The sequence below is a fragment of the Carassius carassius genome, chromosome 14 (genome assembly GCF_963082965.1).
Source record: "Carassius carassius chromosome 14, fCarCar2.1, whole genome shotgun sequence".
NCBI lineage: Eukaryota > Metazoa > Chordata > Actinopteri > Cypriniformes > Cyprinidae > Carassius > Carassius carassius.
In genome coordinates, this window is record NC_081768.1 from 24,267,466 (window position 1) to 24,293,849 (window position 26,384).

The 26,384-nt window shown below is 40.2% G+C and overlaps 1 protein-coding gene across 1 annotated transcript in view; it reads right to left on the reverse strand.

Moving 5' to 3' along the window:
* The window catches only part of prkn (parkin RBR E3 ubiquitin protein ligase), a 156,249-nt gene that overhangs the window by 99,124 nt on the left and 30,741 nt on the right, over window positions 1-26,384 (reverse strand). The window contains exon 2 of the mRNA XM_059566728.1: window positions 14,765-14,928. Coding sequence (XP_059422711.1) covers window positions 14,765-14,928 — 164 coding nt within the window. The remainder of the gene's footprint in view (window positions 1-14,764; window positions 14,929-26,384) is intronic.

A 26,384-nucleotide genomic window follows, 5' to 3' on the forward strand; every position in this document is an offset into this window, starting at 1 on the left:
CCTCTTAGTACCAATTGTGCATCGTTTAAATGCCACAGCCTACCTGAGTATTGATGTCCATGTCCATCCCTTTATGACTACAGAGTACCCATTTTCTGATGGCTATTTCCAGTAGGATAATGCACCATGTCACGAAGCTCAAATCGTCTCAGACTGGCTTCTTGAACATGACAATGAGCTCACTCAGCTCAAATGGCCTCCACAGTCACCAGACCTCAATCCAATAGAGCAGCTTTGGGATGTGGTGGAACAGGAGATTCACATCATGGATGTGCAGCCGAACAAATCTGCAGCAACAGTGTGACGCTATCATGTCAATATGGACCAAAATCTCTGAGGAATGTTTCCAACACCTTGTTGGATCTATGCCATGAAGAATTAAGGCAGTTCTGAAGGCAAAAGGGGGTCCAACCCAGTATTAGCAAAGTGTACCTAATACAGTAGAATATACGGTAATGACACGGTTACATTCACACACAGTTTGATTACTTATGGGCGTGATATATATAATCTGTAACTGAACTCACAACTATAAATTTTCTGTACTCACAACCGCATTCTTGGAAAACATGCACTGTGTGAATGGAACAGGTCTGGACAACAAGTTATCTTCCACGTCATAAAGTGCAAGAGAGAGCCTCTCTGCCACACAAATGTGCTTCTACCGTGTGTTTCGTGTTCTCATGTGTGTTTTCGATAACTTACAGTGACAGAGAGATAATGAGCTGTGTTTCATCTGAAAGTTTTAAATCCCGTCAGTTTTCTACCGAAAACCGCTCCCGTCAGTTTTGTGTTGTGCGCGATTCAAATGATCCGCTCTCCAATCAAATTGAAAAGCTGCTGTCGGTTAATGAAGATTTGACTAAATAACTCACAGACAAATATTTGTGTAAGCTGGTTTCGACTACAATACTCCTAAGTTTAATTAAAACAAAAGTAATTACAAAGGGTTTTCAAGTTCCAAAAATAAGAAAAATGCACCATAAAATCGTTACAAACATTTTGTGCACTACATTTTAAATATTATAATAGCATTGCGTAGTGAAAATACATACTGTTAAACCATTATTTACTTATAATATTTACTTATAACCTAGTCTTGTAACTCTCAGATCCCACATGCACTTCCATGCAATCAAACTTGTTGTTGACAGTGTTGTAGCACTTCAGTCCAGTTCAAGTCATAGACCACATTTTTATGGTCTTATCATGGACTCTGGAGCATTTGGACTCTGACCCTCTTCAGGCCTCTGTTTTTACTAAGATTCAACTGTGGCAGGGGGGGGCGTGGTTTAGTGAAGTCTGCAGCGGGAGAGAGAATCAGGAGACGAGCGGTAAGTGAGTGGTTTGGGCAGAAAATATCACCACCTGTTTCTTGTTCCAGTAATTGGCGTGGAGAGAGTATAAAACGCCAGGAGAGACGGAAGCAAGTGAGAGAGAGACGGACTGCTGACGCGAACCGGAAACGGAAACCGGAAGGAGTAAATCGAAAGTGCTGTGACAACGTGTCAGAATAGAAGTCACCATTTGGTGTTTGCAAAGTTTAAGTTATATTTCTGTTAAATAAATACGTCGGCAGTCCAGCCGACCCCTTTGTCCTCTTCCTTGCCCACACGAACTTACTACACTGGTGCCTGAAACCCGGGAAGGAAGAAGGACCGCCGCCGCCGCCATGCAAAGCCCATCCTCCACGCCTCTTGCGGACGTCATCGCCTCCCTTGCGGTCTTGCACCGCGAACAACACCAGGCCCTGCTGGACCTGAGGACCGATCAGGAGAGACGATTCCAGGCCATCGTTCAGGCCCAGCAGGAGGACCGCGAGAGGTTCCGGAGCTGGATTGTTCGGGAGGTTCGCGCCGAGGCCGCCGGGCCGCCCGCCGCCCCCTTCCACCTGCCGCTTCACAAGATGGGGGCCAGTGACGATCCAGAGGCCTTCCTGGAACTTTTCGAGAAGTCGGCGGAGGCCTGCGGGTGGCCCCTGCGAGCAGTGGCCGGTGCGCCTCATTTCCCTGCTCTCCGGCGAGGCCCAGGTGCCCGCGCAACAACTTCCGGTGGCGAACCTCCTGGTCGTCAATGACCTGAAGAGGGCCATCATCCAGCGGGTCGGCCGGTCGCTAGAGCAACATCGCCAGCACTTCCGATCCCTGGACTTGGGCGAGGCCGGTCGGCCCTTCGCGATGGCCCAACAGCTCCGGGACTCCTGCCGCAAGTGGCTACTAGCCGAGGGAAGCGGCGTGGAGCATGTCGTCGACCTGGTGGTGCTGGAGCAGTTCATCGCTCGGCTTCCCAAAAAGACGGCCGAGTGGGTCCAGTGCCACCGCCCCACGTTGCTGGACTCGGCCATCCATCTGGCGGAGGACCCCATGGTGGCGTGCCCAGGGGTCGGCGCACCCCCAGCTACTAACTCTCTCTCTCCTTCTCTCTCGCCCTGTCCCTCTCCCTAGGTCCCGTCCACCCAGCCCTCCTCGTGTCCCGCCCCGGGGGCACTTCGTGAGTCCGGGTCCCGGACGTCCCACAGGTCACCCCCGGTCAGGCTGGCGAGTACCAAATACCTGTGAGTATCAAGGGGGGTACATATCCGGCCTTGGTGGATTCAGGATGTAACCAAACCTCAATCCATCAAAGCCTGATTCAACCGGGGGCATTGGATACAAGCTGCGTGGTTAAGGTGCGGTGCGTACACGGGGATGTGGTGGAGTATCCGGTCGTCCCAATTATGATTCAATTCCGGGGACAAAAGCATAGTGTGGAGGTGGCGGTTAGTCCCCACCTCCGGCATCCGATAATTTTGGGAACGAATTGGCCCGCATTTATGGTTTTATTGGGGTCCTTATGTGCGGATGCCTCTTGGGGAAATAAGGCGCGGAAGGCGACCGCGCGGGTACAGGTGGGGGAAACTGAGCCAGGACCGCTGGGTTCTGCTTCAGGGGAACCGAACGAAAACGGGAGACTGATTCTCTCGGAGCGTGATGACTTTCCTCTGGAGCAGTCTCAGGATGAGACACTAAAACATGCGTTTCAACAGGTCCGCACCATCTATGGCCAGTCTCTCCAACCTGCCCTCCCGCTCTCCTATCCGTATTTTGCCATTTTAAAAGACCGGTTGTATCGAGTGACCCAAGACGCTCGGACAAAAGTGAATACAACCCAGTTGTTAATTCCAAAGGGCCGCAGGGAAATGCTTTTCCATACGGCTCATTCTAATCCTATGGCTGGCCATTTGGGACAGGCCGCAACACTAAATCGCCTCATGACCCGTTTCTTTTGGCCAGGCATTCATGACAACGTGCGCAGGTGGTGCGCGTCTTGTCCGGAATGTCAGTTGGTGAACCCACCGGCCGCCCCAAAAGCGCCTTTGCACCCTCTTCCCTTAATGCAGGTCCCCTTCGAAAGAATTGGAATGGACCTCATCGGGTCATTAGAGCGATCGGCATGAGAACATCGCTTTGCATTAGTCATAGTTGATTATGCAACACGATATCCTGAAGCGGTGGCCCTTCGCAACATTTCTGCTAAATGTGTTGCGGAAGCCCTGTTTCGTCTTATCTCCCGGGTGGGGGTTCCAAAAGAAATCCTCACCGATCAGGGCATGGCGTTTATGTCACGTACGCTACGCGAACTGTACGGATTGTTGGGCATTAAATCGATTCGAACTAGCGTCTATCACCCACAAACCGACGGCCTGGTCGAACGATTTAATCGCACTCTTAAATCCATGATCCGTAAGTTCGTTCACAAAGACGCCAAAAATTGGGATAGGTGGCTAGAGCCCTTGTTATTCACTGTGCGAGAGGTCCCACAAGCCTCCACGGGGTTTTCCCCCTTTGAGCTTCTCTATGGGCGCCAGCCCTGGGGGGTGCTCGACGTACTGAGAGAAACTTGGGAGGAGGGGCCATCTCAGGGCAAAAACGAAATTTTATATGTGCTGGACTTGAGAACAAAACTCCACACATTGGGGCGGCTATCAATGGAGAATTTGTTACAAGCCCAGGACCGCCAGAGCCAGCTGTATAACAGGGGAACTAGGTTACGCAAATTTGCAACGGGAGAGAAAGTACTTGTATTACTCCCAACGTCAAGCTCTAAATTAATGGCTAAGTGGCAGGGACCGTTTGTGGTCGCACGACAAGTTGGAGATCTCGATTATGAGGTAATACGGTCCGATAGGAACGGGTCCCGTCAGATCTACCACCTCAACCTCCTTAAAAAATGGAATGAGGCAGAATCAGTGATGTTGGCAACGGTGATTGGGGGGGGGGGTGATCTCGGTCCAGAGGCGATTATCAAACCACAATCCCTCGCCCTGGCTCCAGGTGGAGATCACCTCTCGCCGTCCCAACTCACTGATTTAACGAAATTACAGGCAGAGTTTGCCGACGTCTTCTCGCCCCTACCGGGCAGTACTAACCTGATTCAGCACCATATCGAGACCGAGCCGGGCGTGGTAGTTTGCAGCCGGCCGTATCGCTTACTTGAGCACAAGAAAAAAGTAGTTCAGGCTGAATTTGCGCTATGCTTGACATGGGGGTAATAGAAGAATCCAACAGTAACTGGGCGAGCTCGATAGTTTTAGTTCCGAAAACGGACGGCTCAGTCCGGTTCTGTGTGGATTATCGCAAGGTGAATGCTGTGTCGAAATTCGACGCGTATCCAATGCCGCGGGTTGACGAGTTGCTTGATCGGCTAGGCACGGCTCATTTTTATTCGACATTGGACTTAACAAAGGGCTATTGGCAGATCCCCTTGTCTCCATTATCCAGAGAAAAAACAGCTTTCACAACGCCGTTTGGTTTACACCAATTTGTTACCCTTCCGTTTGGCTTGTTCGGGGCACCTGCTACCTTTCAGCGCCTCATGGATAAGATTCTGCGGCCCCATGCTGCATATGCGGCTGCCTACCTGGATGATATCATTATATTTAGTAATGATTGGCAGCGGCATATGCAGCATCCGAGGGCTGTCCTGAGGTCGCTGAGGGGAGCGGGGCTCACGGCCAACCCAAAGAAGTGTGCGATTGGGCGTGTGGAGGTAAGGTATCTGGGCTTCCACTTGGGGCATGGACAGGTGCGTCCCCAAATTGATAAGACAGCCGCTATTGCGACCTGCCCACGTCCCAAGACCAAAAAGGAGGTAAGGCAGTTCTTGGGGCTGGCGGGATATTATAGACGGTTTATTCCTAATTATTCGGACCTCACCACCCCTTTGACTGACCTTACTAAAAAGGAGGTGCCAGATAAGGTCCAGTGGACGGAGCCGTGTCAGCAGGCCTTTACCCAGGTCAAGGCTGCTCTATGTGGCGGGCCGTTGTTACACTCTCCTGATTTTTCTCTCCCTTTTCTGTTGCAGACAGACGTGTCAGACAGGGGGCTGGGGGCAGTCCTGTCCCAGGAGATAGAGGGGGATGAACGGCCGGTGCTGTACATTAGCTGGAAGCTCTCAAAGAGAGAGGCTAAGTACAGCACCATAGAGAAAGAGTGCCTTGCCATCAGATGGGCCGTTCTCACCCTCCGCTATTATCTCCTGGGACGGGAGTTCACCCTCTGTTCGGACCACGCTCCGCTGCAGTGGCTCCCCCGCATGAAGGATAATAACGCGCGGATCACTCGTTGGTATCTAGCTCTTCAGCCTTTTAAGTTCAAGGTGGTCCACAGGCCGGGTGTTCAGATGGCGGCGGCCGACTTTCTCTCCAGAAATGGGGGGGGGGGCTGCAGGCCGGATGGCTCCCCGGCCTGAGTCGGGCGGTGGGGGTATGTGGCAGTGAGGGCGTGGTTTAGCGAAGTCTGCAGCGGGAGAGAGAATCAGGAGACGAGCGGTAAGTGAGTGGTTTGGGCAGAAATTATCATCACCTGTTTCTTGTTCCAGTAATTGGCGTGGAGAGAGTATAAAACGGCAGGAGAGACTGAAGCAAGTGAGAGAGAGACGGACTGCTGACGCGAACCGGAAACGGAAACCGGAAGGAGTAAATCGAAAGTGCTGTGACAACGTGTCAGAATAGAAGTCACCATTTGGTGTTTGCAAAGTTAAAGTTATTTTTCTGTTAAATAAATACATCAGCAGTCCAGCCGACCCCTTTGTCCTCTTCCTTGCCCACACGAACTTACTACATCAACCTACTTTAACAGACTCAAATAAGCTGGGTTTGAGAAAAATTTTTGGTGCTAGGCATCTTTGAATCTGAATATGTGAAAGTACAAATGAAATTTAAGAGCCAAGTTTTTCAGTAAATCAAATTTAGATTAAGCCTAATAAGACATACAGCTTATAAGAAAATAGCGCACTAGACTACTTTTATACTACATCACCTAGATCAAAATTGTGTTCCACAGAAGAGAACAGTAACCTTACTATGTTCTCATTTTACTCCTTCAAGCAATGAATTTGCTGGCATGTCTGTCAAAACTGGATATGACCATGAAAAACATACATTGAAATACCTTATAACAAAATTTAATACAATATAATAAAGGCCACTTTCAAATTAGCATTTTATAAAATCCCCTATTAAAGCACCACTAGGGAGCCAGTTAAAATCCACTACGTTAGTTCTATCAGAGATGACTAAGCATCTTTGGAGAACACTGACGATGTGAGTCTGGCTCTGCTGAGACACTTCCCTATGAAGACAGATGGTGTGGAGAGCTGGGCTTGAAGACACAGGGCCTAAGAGGACACTGTGACTAAAATGTGCCAGGAGTTTCAACCACCTCAGCACTTCATTTTGCAAAAGTGGGGAGGATCAACATTAGAATTAATTTCCAGGCTATTTATTGCTTGTTTTCAGTGGTGAAACCTGTAAATCAAGGGCGTCCTACTGGTTAAGCTACTTAAAAAGTCTAGGACAGCATCAGCACAGCAACATCACATGCCAGAGACCAACATCCTCTTTGAAAACGCCACAGAACCACATTAAGTATTTACAAGGGGACTCTGTCCTTGTGATGCATGGACCAAGCATTCACGCTTGCATACTTGCGTTGAGTATATTTTTGGCCTGCGCAAAAACGTGGGGCAAAGCTGAAATAAGATGGTGATTGGCTCCTTGGTGAGGTAGTAGGCAAGGGTGAGGATGACTCTCAGACAGCAAGAGTCCTTGAATGTAACCTTCAGAGCACTGGCGTTTATCTGTATTGCTCCTTCAGAGTGTGGGGAGTGTGAAAGGAGGGGGACGAGACAGAGAGAGAAATGGGAGAGTAGAACACTTTAGAAAACAGAGGTAATAACAGTGAGCAAGCCAATGTGTCAGAGAGGAATACAAAAGAGTGACAGAAAAGACATACAAAAACAACAGAATAGAGCAATGGATGCATACAGGAAGCAAAAGAATGAAAGACTGACAATCAACTAGATCACGGACAAAACCCTGACAGAAAGATGAATTCTCTTGAGGGAACTCACTAAGAATGATCTGCAGACATTGGTAGTGTTGTGTATTTGCACATGCTGTTTACATTGTTTGAGTTGTACAGATAATTATGCAAATAAGGTGACAACACAAACAAGCCAATACAATCTGTGCCAAATACAATGTACATATTCAGACAGCTCCTAACTTGCAGGCTCTGAGTGCTAAATTGTGGCAGATGCAGCAAATTACCACAATCTGACAAACTTTATTGACTGTTATTTTTTATAGTACTTTATCTTTACAATTTTCTTTTTAATTTTAGTATCAGTCATGTAGTTATGTTTTATTAGTTTTTATTTAAAATATTTCTATTTGGCTTTAATTTATTTATTTTTTTGTTTTTTAGTCATTTTAGTAGGCCAACTCCTGCTTCAACTAAAACTTTATTTAAAAAATATATATATATATCCGTTTAAGTTTCTCATCTAACATTTATTTTTTTAAGAATCTGACATTCTGTACTGTGACTGTTATTTTATTTATTAATATTTTGAATATGCTTTTTTTATATTTAAAGTTTATTTTAATTTTAATTGAAGTTTTAGTAATGTTCTTTTTCTTTTTTGTTACTTATTTTAATTTTTAGCTTTAATAATTTTTGTACTTCAACAAAAATATATTTCATATAAATTAGCAGTCTAGTTTTCATTAAGTTTAAGTTTCTTTAAGTGTTTCATCTAATATTTATTTCATTACTATGTTTTCCATCTAATCTTTATTTTATTTTAATTAATGCAAACTATTTTTTTTAATAGCAACAAAAACAGCACAATCAATCTTGAGCCTCACAGGCAGATAAAGAGCAGAGGCCACCAACTTCACAGCTCATGACAGGACAGCATGAGTTGACCACAAGCTCCCAAATTAACAATAAGAAAATGAAATTAAAAAGTGCACTTGGCAAGTCGTGTACGTCTAAAATGTGTATTTTTCATTCTTATGTAAAGAAATCAGAAAGACACAAAACAGCCATTTTACTCAAGCAAAGCTTAGTGGGTAGTGTTGTTTTACTCAGTATTAAAACCTAGATATCAAAACAAACTTTTAAGGCTAAAAATGTTATTTAACTTAAAACACTATCAGCACCTTAAAAATAGCAAATTCTTGAATAAAATAAAACAGTAATATTTAATTGTGCTAAGCAGTTTGTTTATATGTGTTAAACGTATGACTGGCACAGAGCAGGTGAAATTAAAGATGAGTTGATTACAGCATCACATATATAACGTGAGACCCAGGAGCTATGAGCTGTGCAAATAACCTATTACCCGGTTACATTCTCCAGAAACACTCAGTACAATACACACACACACACACACACACACACACACACACACAGACACAAGGCCAACTCTTTTTAATTAGTGCAAGTTTTATCTGTGCTCCAGTAAATTCACTGCACAATGAAGCAGTGGGAAATATGGGTGAGAGACATGTAAATTAATTTTGAGAGAAGATGAGAGCTTATTAAACAAATTGAGTAAATATACAGCATATTGATTCCACAGAGCAAGGTGACAACCTGCTGCAGGTGTCAACACCTAAGAGCCACTTAGAATAGAGCAGCAGGAATTATTTTTTTTTTTTTAACAAGACTACATTTCCCATCATTCTCAGTGGCAGCACAAGCACAGATAAGGCATCAAATTCACAGTAATGAATTGACTGCTGTTTGTTTTGTTCCAGGGATACTACATAGAAAGTGAAAGAAGGAGAAAGAAACATGAAAATGTTAATGTGACGAGTGGTGCGGGGCAGAGAGCCATGGGAATGGGTCGAAGCCGGTGGAGTAATTGGAAATGAGCGGCACCTGCGCCACTCACCGGTCTCAAGTCCCACGGAGGAGCTCCACAAGACCGGACCAGGCCTGGATTTTATTTTGAGTTTTGTTTTCAATATGTTTTTATTCAAAAAGTTTTATTTCAATGTTTGTCAGTTCCTGCCTCCTCCTTCCCGTGACTATGAAAGTATTTATAGCATTACATTGGTGCCAAAACCCAGGAGGAAGAAGGGATACGCTGTCGAAGATCCCTCGTCGCTCTGGTGAACCCATCGAGCATGGCGAAGCAGTCTGCCGCCGTGGACGTTGGAGGCGGTGGGCTGGAGTGAGTTGATGGGGACGGACGAGCTCGCTGCCGGCCGCCTGATATGTGGAGGGACGGCTGCCATCCGTGAGGGAGTGGAGGAGTCGGCGCCGTTCACCAGGGGGCCGGAGCCTGCTGCCATCTGCCATGATGAGGAGGAGCAGGGAATGGGGGACTCCTGCCGTCCACTGGGCGGCGGCGGAGTGTCGTGCCATCCACCGAGGGCCATCCAGTGCCCCACCAGGCACAACGGAAGAGTTCACACAGCTGGTGGAGAGCCGAGCGGCAGTGTGTCTGGGAACCGGAACAATTTTTTTTTCCTCTCTCCCCTCTCTCGTCTCTGTCGCTCCTCATCCTTCCATTTCCTTTTCTCTCACCTCGTCTGTTTGTCCTTACCCCCATGTTCCCGCAGCCACCATGAGCGGTCCCCCCGGAGGGAGGGGGGTGGGTGAGGGGGGGATGAGTAGAGCGCAGTCTCGTGAGTACCCCCCAGCCTGTGAGGGGTGATGGGGCTATGTAACGAGTGGGGCGGGGCCGAGAGCCGTAGGAACGGGTCGAGGCCGGTAGAGTAATTGGAAATGAGCGACACCTGTGCCACTCACCGGTTTCTACTCCCACGGAGGAGCTCCGGAAGGATACAAAAGAGGAGTAATGACAGTGAAGGACCAGGCCTGGATTTTATTTTGTGTTATGGTTTTGTTTGTGCATGGGAGTCATCCGTGAGGGGCTGTAGTGCTGTTTTGTTTTTATTTTATTTTTATTTTATTATTAAAGCTTCATTTAAATGTTCGCCGGTTCCCGCCTCCTCCTTCCCATGACTATGAAGGTCTTTATAGCGTTACAGTTAATTTTATTTTAAATGACTTGAATGGTCATCACACTGTAATTAGACTTAAGAAATTGTAAGAAGGTACTTCATGGCAATCATATAAAGCAGGATAACATCTGTAGAGACAACCACAGTTGTGTCAGTCAAAACCTCAAATAAGACTAGAAACATGCAGAAAATGTGTAAACTATCCAAGTGTGTACTTTTCCATGTTTCTCCGCTGATTTATGAGCTCTAGCATGATTGAAATATTACTGTAAGTAGCACAAATAATGTGCGGATGATTTTCATTGGAGTTATGAGGTGGGAAGCTGAGCTCCACACAGCATCTGCTACAGCTCTCACACACAGCAGGAGTTTCATCAGTGAAAATGAGGTACCGTGAATCACAAGAATGTACTGTGCTTTGTTCAGACTCTAGAGGCAAAAACGAGACAAACCTTGACTTTGACATATACACAGAAGAGCAAAAGGCTGACTTTCAGAAAATTGCTTCCATATTTACTGCAGGGACATTCAAAATGTAGATATTTCCCTGCCAACCATTTCAAAGTATGAAAAAAAAGAGAAAAAAAAAAAGAAATCCTAGATTAAATATATAGGGAAAATAGTATTTTAATTAACTGAAAAACACAAAATGCAAAAAATGTTGGTGCATTTTGAAATCAACTTGTACTTTATAAAATTAAACATCTATTCTAATAAATTTTATGCAGTAATCACTGTAAAAAATTGCTGTAGTTTCTACAGCAAAATTTTACAGAATATTACTGTATAAACATTTTACAAGATGCAGCTGTAATTCACAATGCATTATGGGTCAAATAAGGTTTTACAGTTGTTAACAGTATATTTCCACGTCAACTGTAATCAATTTACAAGAAGCAGGTGTTGTCACTGTAGCTCCTGCTTTTTACACTAACTTACTGTAGTGTGTCATTATTGGATTGCGCGCGCATCATTCAAATCTGAAACACAGCTGACTGGAGCAGTGCGAGAATTTTAGTAAAAAAAAAAAAAAAGGAAAAAAAAAGACTGAGGAGGCATCGAAGCGTGAGACTGTTCTGTTCTTAACGTTTCATTCAACTTCAAAACAAGCTTAACGGCACACATAAACTCACAGAAAGTACATGAGGTAAATGTTCAACTGTTGAGTTTATTTATAACATATGATATAGGTAGCATAACAAGTGAGCTGTTTTGCTGAGTATCACGATTGCAAAAACATAGTTCAATAAACAATTAGTTAACAAGTTACTTACTTTCTAGACACAATATTAACTGTTGTTTTATTTCACCAACGAAAATAGTTCCAAACAAAGACCAAAGCAAATCAAAACTCAGTGGTGTTTTTACTTAATGATTGATCTTTTTGAACGGATTGGTTCAATGAATGACTCACTCGTTGATTCACTCATTAAGTTATTCGCTGCCACCTAAAGGCGGTTTAGTTTCACGTTTAAAAAGTATCATTGCTTTTTTCCAACATTTATTAATTGTATTTTCAAAAATTTATGTAAAACATTAATGTCATAACAGTTGTAATTTTGCACTGTAAATTATTTAAATTGATTGGTGGTACAGTTCTACAATGTAATATTATAATTTATATAATTTATAATAGTTTGTTTATTCTAAAATATATATTTTGGTCTCATTTATGTAAATCATTTAAATAAATATCAAGATTATTTTCTTTGTCTTGTAGGGGCAAAGAATAGCAGCAGATGTGGGGAAATGTTTGATGCTTCAAAACTCTGAAGCTGATTTTATTAGGTAATGTATTAATTCTTTAAATCATTTGAAAAACTTGTAATTTAGAATACATTTTATATTGAAATACTGCATTGTAGGTTTCATTATTGCTTATATTTACTCATTTCAGGTCCACCCCGTGGCTTTTGACTATTTGATGGTCAGATGGTTGTGAATTCTTACCTCAACTTTGTAGCTGGATTTGGAGTCTTATTACAACTTCAGTCTGGCGTCTTTTGCACACTTGAATTTTTTTAGGTAAAATGTTTTACTTGATTAATTTCATTTGCAATAAAGCTTACTTATTTAGTTTAAAGGGTTACTCCACCCCATAAAGAAAATGTTGTCATTAATTACTTACCCCCATGTTGTTCCAAACCCATAAAAGCTTTATTCGTCTTCAGAACACAATTTAAGATATTTTGAATGAGAACCGGGAGGTTTGTGTCTGTCCCTTTGACTGCCAAACAATTAACAATGTCTAAGCCCAGAAAAGTAGGAAAAGCATCATCAGAATAGTCCATCTGCCATTAGTGGTCGAACTGTAATTTTACGAAGCTACAAGAATACTTTTTGTATGCAAAGAAAACAAAAATAACAACTTTATTCAACAAAATCGTTATTTTTTATGTCAGCCGCACAACATGGATACGCTGTTTCATTCAAATCAAATCGTAAATAAACATAGAAAGCGTGTCCATGTGACCCAGCTGACACAGAAGAGCATATGCAGTTTGTGTCCGGTGGAAACTCTCCAAAATGGCTGACGCAGAGGAGACGAATTGTTGAATAGAGTCGTTATTTTTGTTTTCTTTGCATGCAAAAAGTATTGTCGTCGCTTTATAATGTTACGGTTGAACCACTGATGGACTATTCTGATGATGTCTTTCATACTTTTCTGGGCCTTGACAGTGGTATTTACTGGAGAGTCTATGGGACAGTCACAAACTTCCCGGTTGCATCCAAAGTATCTTAAATTGTGTTCCGAAGACGAACGAAGCTTTTACAGGTTTGGAACGACATGGAGGTAAGTGATTAATGACAACATTTTTATTTTGGGGTGGAGTAACCCTTTAAGTACTGGTAAATGCTGATTGTATTGTATAAGTGGCATTTTGACATTTATTTTATTGAGCTAGTTTCATTCGATACTTAACTTTATCCTGATGCTTCTACTAGTTTTTATGTGCAGATGTTTTCTTGGAATCACAACACTCACTGGATACAAGACAGACACATGGAGGCAAAACAAGTGGAAAGGTCTCAGAGAAGAGGGACAACCCTCGTGTGTGTTCATCTCAGAAAGTTGATGAACTTTCAGTATGTATTTATTAAATTGTCTTTTGCAGTAATATTCTTAATTTAATAGATCATAAGCTCAAACAATAGAATTTGTGATTTAATGTTGATTCTAGCATTTTATTTTAATCCTTTTCTTTAAAACATCTTTTATTTAATCAAAATTATACAAATTCTGTTGATTGACCTTCATTTTTATAGAAAGTTAATGTTCTACTCTGAAAATGGCTTTTTTTAACAGGTATTTGTAGTTATTTGTAATGCCATGTTCTTTTTATTATAAGATTTTAACTGTTGAAAGCCTGAAATTTTACCAATAAAAGCCTTGCAATGTCTTTCTGCCAGTTTTAATAAATACTAATTTGCAACATCATTGACTTTTGTAATTTCATTTGTAAATGTATTAAGATAGAGCTCATGATATATCAGTATTTTATAGTTTACTCTTTTTAAAAAAAAATTATTCTTTACAGCGGTTTCATTGTTAAATTATTACAACATCATACCTGTTATCCATTTTACAGCAATTAACATCATTTTTACAGGATTTTATTGGCAACTTTTTTGCCAAATATACCTTTAAAGTGGAAGTGAAGCAGTTAGTCAAGTTTTTAGTAAACGGATTTCCACTTTAATAAAAAAAATACATATATAGTAAACACGATTAATGTATCAATTTAAAAGAATAAAGCAGTGGTTCCAAAACTGGGGGGTGAAGCAAGGCTGAGGGATAGTTAGGATCCTATGAAATCCATTTTATTTTTTCTTAAATTTTGTTTTATTTATTTTTTTAATTATTTTTTTTTTCCGTTTGAATGGTTCTGTATTGTTTTTTTTTCTGTTACAATTTTAGGCTATTTTCATGGCAAAACAATTTAAAAAAATACAAGTATAACAAATACAATAAAAACCAGCAAACAAACGAACACAAGTTAAATTACACAATATATATATATTTTTTTTTACATTAACATTTGATAAAAATTCTAAAAAAAAATAAAAAAAAAATAAATTATACTAAATAACTTAAGTGAGTTTGCATTTAATTTCCAGCTATATTGTCGACTTGATTGCACAGATACTGTATAAACTGAACTGAGCTGATGATGACATCACTGAATTCAATGATGAACTGCCTTTAACTGAAAATTGAGTGTTTACTATTGTCCTTTTACATTATTTACACACTATTTTCCTATTTAATACTGTAAAGCTGCTTTGACAAAATCTGTATTGTTAAAAGCGCTACATTAAGGTGACTTGACTTGACTTTAATATGCATTTTAACAATAATACTTTTAATTTAATTACAAATATCATGCAAGTGTTTGAAAACATTTACTTCTAACTTCTATTCTTTTAAAGTACAATATTTACATAAGTACTTTTCACCTGAAGTGTGGATTCATTGCAGAGCTCTCGTCCAGCAAAGATGACCCGCAGTCGATCAGGCTGTACTCCTTGCAAGCGTCCCACAGTCATTTTCAGCTCAGCTACACTCGCACCCTGTTCCAGTTCCACCGGGAACCCATGGCTGGAGTTAAACCGCACATATACTAAGAGAACAGGAGAGACCATGAGAGAGATCTTGTCAAATCCTGATCATTTTCAAAGACAGACAACAGGTTTATTCCTGTGACAGTCAATAGGCAATATATAAACAGTATATAGAGTAAAGAAAAGTGTTGTAATCAAAAGCAAACCACTCTTAAAGCTTGTCTTCATAAAACCAGCCCTTTAGGTGAAACAGATTAATATCTTGCCTTTGATATAGAGATATTTTCATGTCTCTTTTTTACATGTGAATTAAAATTATTCTGTAGGTACTCTGATACAAGTGTTCCTTATCAGTACATAAACATGAAAATAGAAATGAAAAAAAAAGTTACAAATTGTATATATATATATATATATATATATATATATATATATTATGGATATGCCGGTATCAAATTTTCCTGTTGCGGTTAATTGATCATGCTTTTATCACGGTATACGGTATTATCACGGTATTGAAATTGTTCTAAAAAAGTGGTCATAATACAGTATAAAAGGTTAAATAACTTTTTTCCTTATAACAAAAATAACTAAACATTTAAAACAATAAAGCAATACAGAAAAATATATAAAGGTTTTACACATTAAAGTGCAAAAGAACTAAAAAAAAACCTATAGGTATCACTTTAAAATAAGACCTCATTAGTTAACCTTAGTTAATGCATTCACATTCAAGGCAAGGCAAGTTTATTTATAGCACATTTCGTACACAATGGTGATTCAAAAAGAAAGTAAAAAAAGTCATGAAGAAAAATAATCACAAAAATAAAAAGCAATTTAAGAACTTGAAAATGAAAATGATTGAAAAATTGACTTAAAATGAATTTAAGACAGTTTAAAAATAGAAAATGATTTTACATAAAATACAGTGCAATACATAAAATATAGTGTAATCAGTTCGGACATCGCATAGCACTCATTCAATAAATGCACAGCTAAACAATGAGCAATAGCTACATTTACTATAGAAGTTATTAATCTTGTTAAAAAATACAAGTCTTAGTTCATGTTAGCTCATTAAATAACACAGTTGCAACTTTCAATTTTAACAATGTGTTATTAAATATTGGAATACCTAAGATTAATGAATGTTCAAAATATTTTTTTCATTGGCAGTTTATGTTAACAAATGAAGCCATAATTGCCATGATAAGCCATAAAAAAGTGTGAATGAACAATAAAAGATCAAAACACTTTCAAACAATATCTAGGGCATTTGTAGTCCAGATTTAAAAAAAAAAAAAAAATGAATGTTTGAAGATAAATAGCCTATTAAGTCTAAATATTTCAGTAGTTGGCTCTGTAATAAACACCATAGGGAAAACACAAATCTGAATGGTTATTTAAGATTATTTATGGTTTAGAAAGTAACAGCTGCTTTTTTTTACTGTGTTTACAGGGTAAGGGCTGAATTTAGCGCCATCTGCTGTCAGAGAGTGAATGTGCTTTCATTCAGCGCATCTCTCACGTGTTCCTCCATGTGCTTCTCATGCGTGCTTGTTTACATCAGAGCGCATGCGCTCTTTCAAGCAGCATACAGTGATGTTGTGCATTTTAAGCAGCTGATGGGAATACTATTCTTAAAATGCTTTCCAAATTCTGAATAATTTGTAATGTATATTTATTCACGGTATTTAGAAGTGCCCACGATAACAATATCGTGCATATTCATCATCATCATCATTTCTCTTCATCCCCTATGTGACATAAGGCTTCAATGAGCACTCTCCATTGTATTCAGTCCCTGGCAGCATGTTGGGCCTCTCCCCATGACAGGTTCATCTGTTCCAGCTCTTGTGTCACAGTTCTGCGCCAGGTGGTTTTGGGTCTCCCTGGTTTTCTTTTACCAGGTGGTGTCCATCTTAGGGCGACTTTTGTGATGCTGTCCTGCTCCATCCTTAACACGTGTCCTAGCCATCTCAAGCGTTTTCGTGTAATCTCCTTGGTGATACTCCAGCTTCCCGTTTTCTTGTACAATTCATTGTTGGAGATCTTATTAGGCCAAAGTATCTGGCATATTCATCGGAGGCATCCATTATGGAACACTTCCATTCTCCTCATGTCAGTTTTGATAACTGGCCAGCTCTCTGAACTGTACAGCAGAACAGACTTTACATTACAGTTATATAGGATCATCTTCGTTTTAAGGCTTTATTGTTTTGATCTCCATATAGAACGGAGTTGGGAGAAGGCACCCTGAACCTTTCCCAGCCTTGCTTTAATATCTTTAGATGCCCCACTGTCCTTACTGATGAGACTGCCCAGATAGGTGAAATTTTCCACAAACTCAAGTGGTTGCTCATTAATAAGGATGGGTGCTGTGGGAATGGAGTTGACACACATCACTTGTGTTTTGGAGGTATTAATACTGAGCCCAACATGTCTGGCAAAGTTGTTCAGCCTATCAGTTTTAGCCTGCATGTTGTACTGGTTGGTTGATAGGAGAACAAGATCATCAGTGAAGTCAAGATCTTCCAGCTGGGAGAGTCCACTGGATGCCTCTGGTCCACTGGATGCCTCTGGGTCTGTCTGCTATGGTGTTGGTTGTGATCCAGTGTATGGCGACCAGGAAGAGGATAGGGGAGATGATGCACCCTTGTCTCACTCCGGACTGCACAGGAAACCACTCAGAGAGGTGATTTCCCATAATGACACTACACTTAAAATGTTCATAGAATGTTTTTATGATTGAGATGATCTTTGATGGTATTCCATAGGATTGCAGTATCTTCCAGAGGGTGTGTCGATGGACACTGTCGAAGGCCTTCCTGAAGTCCACGAAGTTGATGTAGAGGGGTGTATTCCCTTCCTAGAGCCTGCTTGCTCCTGTCTAATTCTGGTGTCATTGGTTGTCTCCATGCGATTGAGAAGGACTCTGCAGAACACCTGGCTTGGGATAGACAGAAGAGTAATTCCACGCCACTTGTCACAGTTCTTAATGTTGCCTTTCTTGGGGACTTTGACAATGAGGCCTTTGGACCAATCTTCAGGGATGGTGTTACTGTTCCAGATGTTTTGGAATAGGTCCGTCAGCACTCTTGTTGATGTTAGAATGTCAACCTTGAGCATCTCGGCATGAATAGCATCTATGCCACATGCTTTGCCACTTTTCAGGGTTTGGATGGCAGCTTTAACTTCAGCAGAGTCAGAGGGGGTTGGTGTTGATTTCCAGGATATCCTCTGTTGTTGTGATGTTGGCTGGTTGTTCAGGTTGAGTACTTCCTGGAAGTGTTGAACCCATCTGGCTGCTTGTTCACTCTCTGATGTACAGATGTTGCCATTCTTGTCCATAACATGGGTAGTTTGGTTTGTGCATTTGCCGCAGAGTCGCTTTGTGATTTTGTACACTGTGCCCAGATTTCCATAGGCTGCAGCTTTCTCAGCTTCACTTGCCAGGTGTTCTACAAAGACCCTTTTGTCTTTTCTAGCACTCCTCTTCCCCTCTCTGTCCTTGTTTTTATAGGACATCTTGGTTTTCTCGAGGAGTCGTTGGGACTTGTTGTTGTGTTCAGCATCTTTGCCTTCAGCTCTTTCCTCTCTTCGATTTTCAGCCAAGTGTTAGCGGATATCCATTCTTTGGCCCCTTTTTGTTTGAAGCCCAGGACTTTTTGTGCTGTTTCAGAGTATATGGTTTTGATAGCATTCCATTTGCTGGGTTCTTCTTCTATTTCACAGGAAGCCTCTAGCGTGCTGAAGCGGTTTCTGAGTTCCAACACAAACTCCTTGTTTTTCTTTGGATGTTGGAGTTTTGCAATGTCCAGTTTCTTCTGCCGATGGCCTTGTGGGATTAACTTCTTCAACTTGAGTTTAATGGTGGCAGCGATTAGGTAGTGGTCGCTATAGGCATCTGCACCTCGGTAGGCTCTAACATCTTGCAGTGACTTGCGCCATTTACCGTTAATGATGATGTGGTCGATTTGGTTGATGGTCCTACCATCAGGTGACTGCCATGTGAGCTTATGGATGTTTTTGTGTGGGAAGATGGTGCCGCCGATGACCAGGTTGTTACTCATGCAGAAATCAACAAGGCGTTCACCATTGTTGTTTCTGTCGCCACATCCATGTCTACCCATTTCTCTCTTGTTGTTGAAGTTGTTGGTTCCCACTTTTGCATTCATGTCGCCAGTTAGGAGAAGAACGTCGTGTTGGGGTACTTTGGAAACCGCCATTTGCAGTTGTTCATACCAGTATTTTTTGACCTCCTCTTCAGCCTTGTTGGTTGGTGCATAGCACTGTAAGATGGCGAGTTTACAGAACTTTGAGTTGAGGCGTATTCGGATCAGTCTTTCACTTACTGGTTCTAGCAGGGTTTTGGCCTTCTCCTTGGAGATTAGAATGGCTACACCATGTGTATGGGTGTTCTCGTGACCAGAATGGATAACAGACCCTTCATGCTGGACTTGACGACCAGAGCCGATCCAGTGACTCTCACTTATCCCCAAGATGTCCAGGTGGTACCTTTTTATCTAACTGAGGACTTGTGCTGTCTTGGTGGTCTCCCACATAGTACGGACGTTCCATGTTCCAATGCGGATCTTGGTTTTAGGTCCTAGTAGGCCCTCTTTCGCACTCCTGAGTTCCCTTCGGATTTCATCAGGGGTGGTCATACTGCCATCCAAAGAGTTTGGGTGACCAGGGTCTACTATGGGCCTGATGTAAGTAGTATTGCTCATTGTAGTTTCGGTAACAGTAGGTTTTTTACAGGGTGGCACTGTTAGCGCCACGCCCAACCCCCAACCTGGAGGGCCAGGTGCTGCCTTTCGTCTCACTCCTCACCCAAGACGTCTGGTATGGTTGAACCTACCAGGAGCCATAGGCTCCCTCCAGCATAGCTCTCAGGATCATAGAAGCACGCAAGCCTCTCCACCATGACAAGGTTGCAGCACACGGAGAAGTATTATCGTGCATATTAATCACAACAATATATCGCATTACCGAATACCGGCACAAGTCTAATATATATATATATATATATATATATATATATATATATATATATAATATTATATAATATAATAATATATATTATATATATATATATATATATATATATATATACTATTTTATATATCTATTTATATATCTATATATCTATAACTATTTTAATTTTAAAAACAACTTTTTAAATAACTTCGACTGGATTCATAGGAGGAAAAAAAGTCATATAGGGGCCTACACCTATAAGGATGTCAACGATTAATCGATGATCGATTAATTGTCGATAAGAGATTCAATCGATTAAAGCTATCGATGGTCGGTTAACCTATTCAATGTTGGGCTGTGTGCGGCTCATGCGCAGAACACGTGTGAGTGGCTGTGAGTGATGGTGACCATATATTAATGCATCATCATTCATTCATAATGTACAAAATAAGATTTTAATGTGATTTAAACTTTAAAAGTACATTAAAATAGAAACAACACAAAGTAATAGGCCTAAAATAAAAATAACAGTTTTCATAAAAAAAACAAAAACATAAAATATATCCGTTTTAATTAAGATAATGGATTTAAAACAGAAGTATGTTGTAGCGCTCCATAAACAAGTTCATGGAAATGAAAGGATGACAACGCGCTTTCTGTTTGTTTTCTTTATTTTACAAGAGCACAAATCTTGTGTTTTTTATTGTATGCACAAATTAAAGTAAACACATTTGCGGATTATATCTTACTCCAAAAGGTTTTTTTTTTTTTATGTCTCAGCTGTTCGATCGTGCTGGCGCCTCACATGCACATCACACCCCCCACATATTCTAGCGATTCAAAATTACATCGCAGTGTTCATTATCAAAATAAAATACAGTCAACCAAACATATAAAAGGTTACACTGATCAGTTTAAATAGAATGTCAATGCCAAGGACGTTTTTGCTCATGTGAAGAGGATGATCTTTTCCAGTCTAAATTCCAAATCTGAAATTTTCCGACATTTTGGTCAGTAAAATGATCTCAAATGTATGGTCCACTCTCTTCATTTTATCAAATGATCATAATCACATGTATTTATTTTATAATCTTGCTACTAGCATTTTATTTCAACTAAACCCCCTTTAATTTGTGTGAGAAAGCATTTTTTTGGTGTTGTTGGTATTATGAGTGAGTTTTGCAAATCCTGTCTAATCCGCTGCCATAGACGCATTTTGCAGCAATAAGTTTAATGATTAATTGATTAATTAATCGTTAATTTAAACGATGATCGATCATGGAAATGATCGAAAATTGACATCCCAAACCTAGGATGACTTCAGGGGGAGTAATTTATTACTTAATTTTTATTTTTGTGTGAACTAACCCTTTAATGCATCGTATTTCATTCATGAGGATCAGTGAATGTTTGAACCTTTTTTAATAGTTGTGTTTGAGTTCCTCAATTGTCCTCAGTGTTAATCTCAAAATCATACAGTCACTGCTGGAAAGGGTTCAAATATGCAAAAGATGCTGGAAAACTGAAGAATCAGCAAGACATGGAGGATTTTTCTGAAGAACAGTTCTCAGTTTAACTGTTCAGAACAAACAAGGGACTCATGCACAACCATCACAAAACAAAAAACTGTCATGGATCATCCAGGTAACCACACAAAGTATTAAGAACCTAGAATACAAGGTAGAGAAAAGACACTATTGGATATATAAAATAGTACAAATAGGCTACATAAAAGAGGTACAGAACAGGCTATACAATAGGGATGCACAATAAATATCAGCTGATATTTAATGCACATCATGTCAGTAAAGCCGGTTCTTTAATCAGCTGTAAATCTCTACACGTGCGTGATTTCACGTGGAGCAGCATTTACTACACAGAGCCGTTGTTCACTGACAAGTGGTGCAAAACCAAGATCATATTTTGCACATGTTTTTTTTTTATTTTTTATAAATGCTACTCCACGTGAAATCATGCATATTTATCATGCATCCCTACTATACAACACCAGATAAAACAGTGAAACAACACAAAAACGCAGTATGGCATAATCACAGTGCGTTAAAGTAACAGACAAACAGGAAAGACTAAAGACAGAAGTCAAAGATAGGACAAAACAGGTGACCGAGAGAGATACAAAGAGACATGTTCATTAAGTCTGTGCACCCTCCTCCACCCCCGAAAAAAAATCAGCCCCCTTCATTAAGTTGACTGTGATTTGGCGCAGAAGGACTTTTTCTTGTTATCATGTAGGCTTATTATTTTAATTGAAATGACTCAACCTTTTCAAAACCCCCAGAGGCATAGAGATAAACTCGGAAATGGAAAAATGACTGATATTAAAGAAAAAATCCACACATAAAAATTGCACATTATGGGAAAAAAAAATGTAAAGGGTGAGTGGAAAGCTGTGGAGGTGTTTGTTCTCCACACTCATATGTAATTAGCTCAAATCAAATATTTGTTCTAATTGGATTTGAGTATATTGGAACATGTTGATGCACATCATCACAATTCAAGCAGTCAGAAATCAAAAGTCAGTTTGGTTATAGAATTCTGTTTATATCTGAACTGTGTGTGAACAGAAACATATTTAGCTTTAAAACAGGACCGACAACCATATTATGCTTCTGTATAAACAGTAGGGCTGAACGATTAATCCAAAAATAATCAAAACCGAAATTCATAACGTCTAATTTTCCCATGTCGGTTATTTCGGTTTTTTAATCCTGTTAACACTTCCCCCTTAAAAGCATACTATCGCGTGTAGCCACATGACTCCGCTCTCCAGTCAGTGGCATAAAAGCAAAACACGGAGGTGAACGCCAGTTCAACACATAGTGATGGCACGTGAGCGGTGAGCCTTGCGTCATCACTTAACTTTGTCAGTTGTATTTGTTTTATGGTTTGGACATTCAAGCGATTAGATGAATGGATGTGTATTCTTATATCGAGCTACCATGTTCGCGCAGCTGCATTGTGGCATGAACACTCATACAAACAGTAGCTGTGATCGATCGCGCGCACAGAAACTAGTTGTCAGCGCTGTCCTGTGATTTATCACTAAAGTAGCTTAGAATCTCAAAACTTATCATAGCATGTTTGTGTGCAGCGCACATGAAGCACAAGCGCGTGCATAGAGAGCACCGGTCGGCGGTCGCGCTGCGGGTTCCCGGTCTGTGTCCGTTCTCGGACTGTTCTATGTATTTTAACTGTAGAAAAGGTTTTTCCGAGTCGAAACTACAATACAGAAAACTACATCAGTATATCATCATAAACGCAGCCGTTTTTGTCTTACGTGAACATAAACAGATGAGAACGAAAACACACATGTGCAGTATTTTTGCTTAAAGAGACGACAGCCTAATAAACGCGCTGCCTGTCATTAATGTTAATCAAAGAACAAAAGAAAATCATTCACTGATCTTGACTGAATATATTTAATAACTTTACTTGATTAATCTTTATTTTATTTATAAAAAGAAAACTATGCAGTGTTTTAAAACTTAATTAGTTTCTGTACCTGAATTTTTTTTGTTGTATTTATTTATGATATTGCTAATTTATTTGTTTGTTCCTATCTTATTACTGACTCTTTAACACTTTAATATTTGAAATTTATATTAATCTAGTTGTTTTTGCTATGGTATTTTTTTAATCACAGGCAAAATTCCTCTTGCAGTGTTTTGTAGGCTGCTGATTTTTGCTCATGTTATTCAGCTGCAACAGAATGCTTTGTAAAAATGTTTGACATCTAAATGTTTTACTTAATTTTTTTTATATTGGATTTTTTATCTTATTGGAATCGAAACTAGGAATCGATAAGAATCGGAATCAATAAGCAGAATCGGAATCGATAAGAATCGGAATCAATAAGCAGAATCGGAATCGATAAGAATCGGAATCAATAAGCAGAATCGGAATTGATAAAATTCAAACAATACCCAACCCTAGTAAGAAATGTTACGAACATAGATAAAATAACTGCTGATAGTCAATCATATTTACAGTACAAACCTTGTCAGTGAACTATGAGGGCAAAAAAACAAAACAGAAACAAAATAATCGTTCATTAATCGTAATCGAGGTAAAATGTTCAATTAATCGAGGTTTTGATTTTAGGCCATAATCGTCCAGCCCTAATAAACAGCCATTTTTTTTTTTTTTTTTCAGAAACACACAAACATACTCAAAAAAAGAAAGTATGAGAGAGGGGTTTTGGTCATGCAGACTCGATAGCACTCAGCAATAGCTCTTCCTGGAAATTGCATCTGGTGATTTTGTTGACAAACACAGAGGGGGCAATGCTTGCACTGATTGCTACTAAATGACAAAAGCTGAGGGTCTTGCAACACTGTTTAAGAGGGGTTTGAGTGATTGCTTGTTGTTAAAGCGTGAAATTCTCTAATAAAGGCATCCTGTTGACCACATTTGAAGACAAATGACAATTGAGCCAACAGCACGCTAAAAATACAACAAATCATATCAGAGAAACTGGAGAAGGACAGAAAAAAACCTGGACTTGGAAGGTTTAGAGCAGTGGTTCCCAACCACGTTCCTGAAGGCCCTCAACACTGCATGTTTTCCATGTCACCTTAATCAAACACACCTGATTCAGATCATCAGCTCATTAGAAAAGACTCCAAGACCTGAAATGGGTGTCAGACAAAGGAGAGATGCAAAATGTGCAGTGGTGGGGGGCCTCCGGGAACGAGGTTGGGAACCACTGGTTTAGAGGACGAAATACAAGCAGTTTTGCATTCATAATGTTAAGTTTAATTCACCCAAATAAAAAAAAATATAATAAATAATTCATTTACTCACCCTCATGTCATGCCAAACCTGGGACACATGTCCCATACAGCTACTGTATGTCACAACTGTTTCCTGAAACCGCAGTAGTGACATCCATCGTTTGAACTACACTATTTTAACAATATGGAACCATTTTTTTGTAAACTGCACTACTTGGTGGTTATGGTTTCTATAAATTATGGTTTTGGAAAGCACAGAAATTGCAGCTATATTTCTGGAATCCAATGCTGTTTAGGACACATTATCTTGTTTTATTTCTAGAGAGGTAGTCATACATGCTTGGAACAACACAAAGGTGAGTATAAAGAGGTCAGAAATCAAACTATCCCTGTAATGTCACAATAAATTTAATTGCCTTTGTAAAATGTGCCTTTTTCTTCTTTATTACACACATCACTGCTATGTTTTTTATGCTGTATCACCAAGCAGGCTTAAATGTCAGGGCAACTGGTCAACTACTTTTACTGATTACGCTAAGAATAGCAATGACTGCGCTGACAGTTGAGACAAAGATAAGCCCATACTGAGCGCAGAGCTGCAGTCAGGACAGGTCGAGGGTGACGTGTGCTGTCGTGCTGATTTCCATAATGTCTCTCATTGTTTTGTCTGCCTTCCACTAGGATAACAAATGAGTAAGTTCTCCCTTTGTCATGTTTCATCACAGCAGGAGTCAGTTTTGCAAGCGCATCTCGACGTGCCTGGACTGTCAGAGTTTTTCCTCAGTCAGCGAGAGTGACAGAAAGCAATCATTACCGCGCTCTGGGTCCAATTCAGGGGCGTAGCCATCTTTTTAGAAGTGAGGGGGACAGAAATTACATATATATATGATTCCTGTGATCCAAGCTGTATTTTCAGCATCATTACTCCAGTCTTCATTGTCTCATCCTTCAGAAATCATTCTAATATGCTGATTTGCTGATTATCATTATTTAAAAGATATGAGTACATTTTTTCAGTATTCTTTGATGAATAGAAGGATCCAAAGAGCAGCATGTATTTGAAATAAAAAGCTTTTGCAACATTATACACTATATCATTCAAAAGCTTAGAGGTTTTTTTTTTTTTTTGAGCAGAAAATCTGAATTATTTCTGAAGGATAGTGTGAATAGAGTATTGATGCTAAAAAATTCAGCTTTGAAATCTCAATAAATTACATTTTGAAATATATTCAAATAGAAATCAGTGATTGTTTTGCTGTACTTTGGATCAAAAAAATGCAGGCTTGGTGAACAGAAGAGACTTCTTTAAAAAACATTAACAAGCTTACTGTTCAAAAACGTTTGATTGGTAGTGTATAGGCAACTTAAATTTTTCTCTAACTTCAGGCTTATAATTGGCTTAGAAATCTATAATTGCTGGACAAAAGCAAATAATAATGATCTGTGTATATACTACAAACACTTTTTTATCACATAATAAGGCAGAATAGTTTTTTTGTAATAATAATGTGTTCGTGTTTCCAAAAGTGTCTGTTTTTCTGTGAAAACAACTGTTTTCACACAGCATAGCTGGACGCTTTTGTCCATATTAGGAGTTTCCTGGTATGATTTTCTGCTCTAGAGCGCCCTCTGGCTTCGAGGATGAATGAAACACACACTGCAGGAGAGTTTAGCGCTCAGTGATGTTCATCTTGTCTTCTGGGTCCGAATAAAATATCAGGTCATGCGCAGACTGTCCTGTCTCTTTGAGTTTAAATCTATATTTATTCACACCAGCT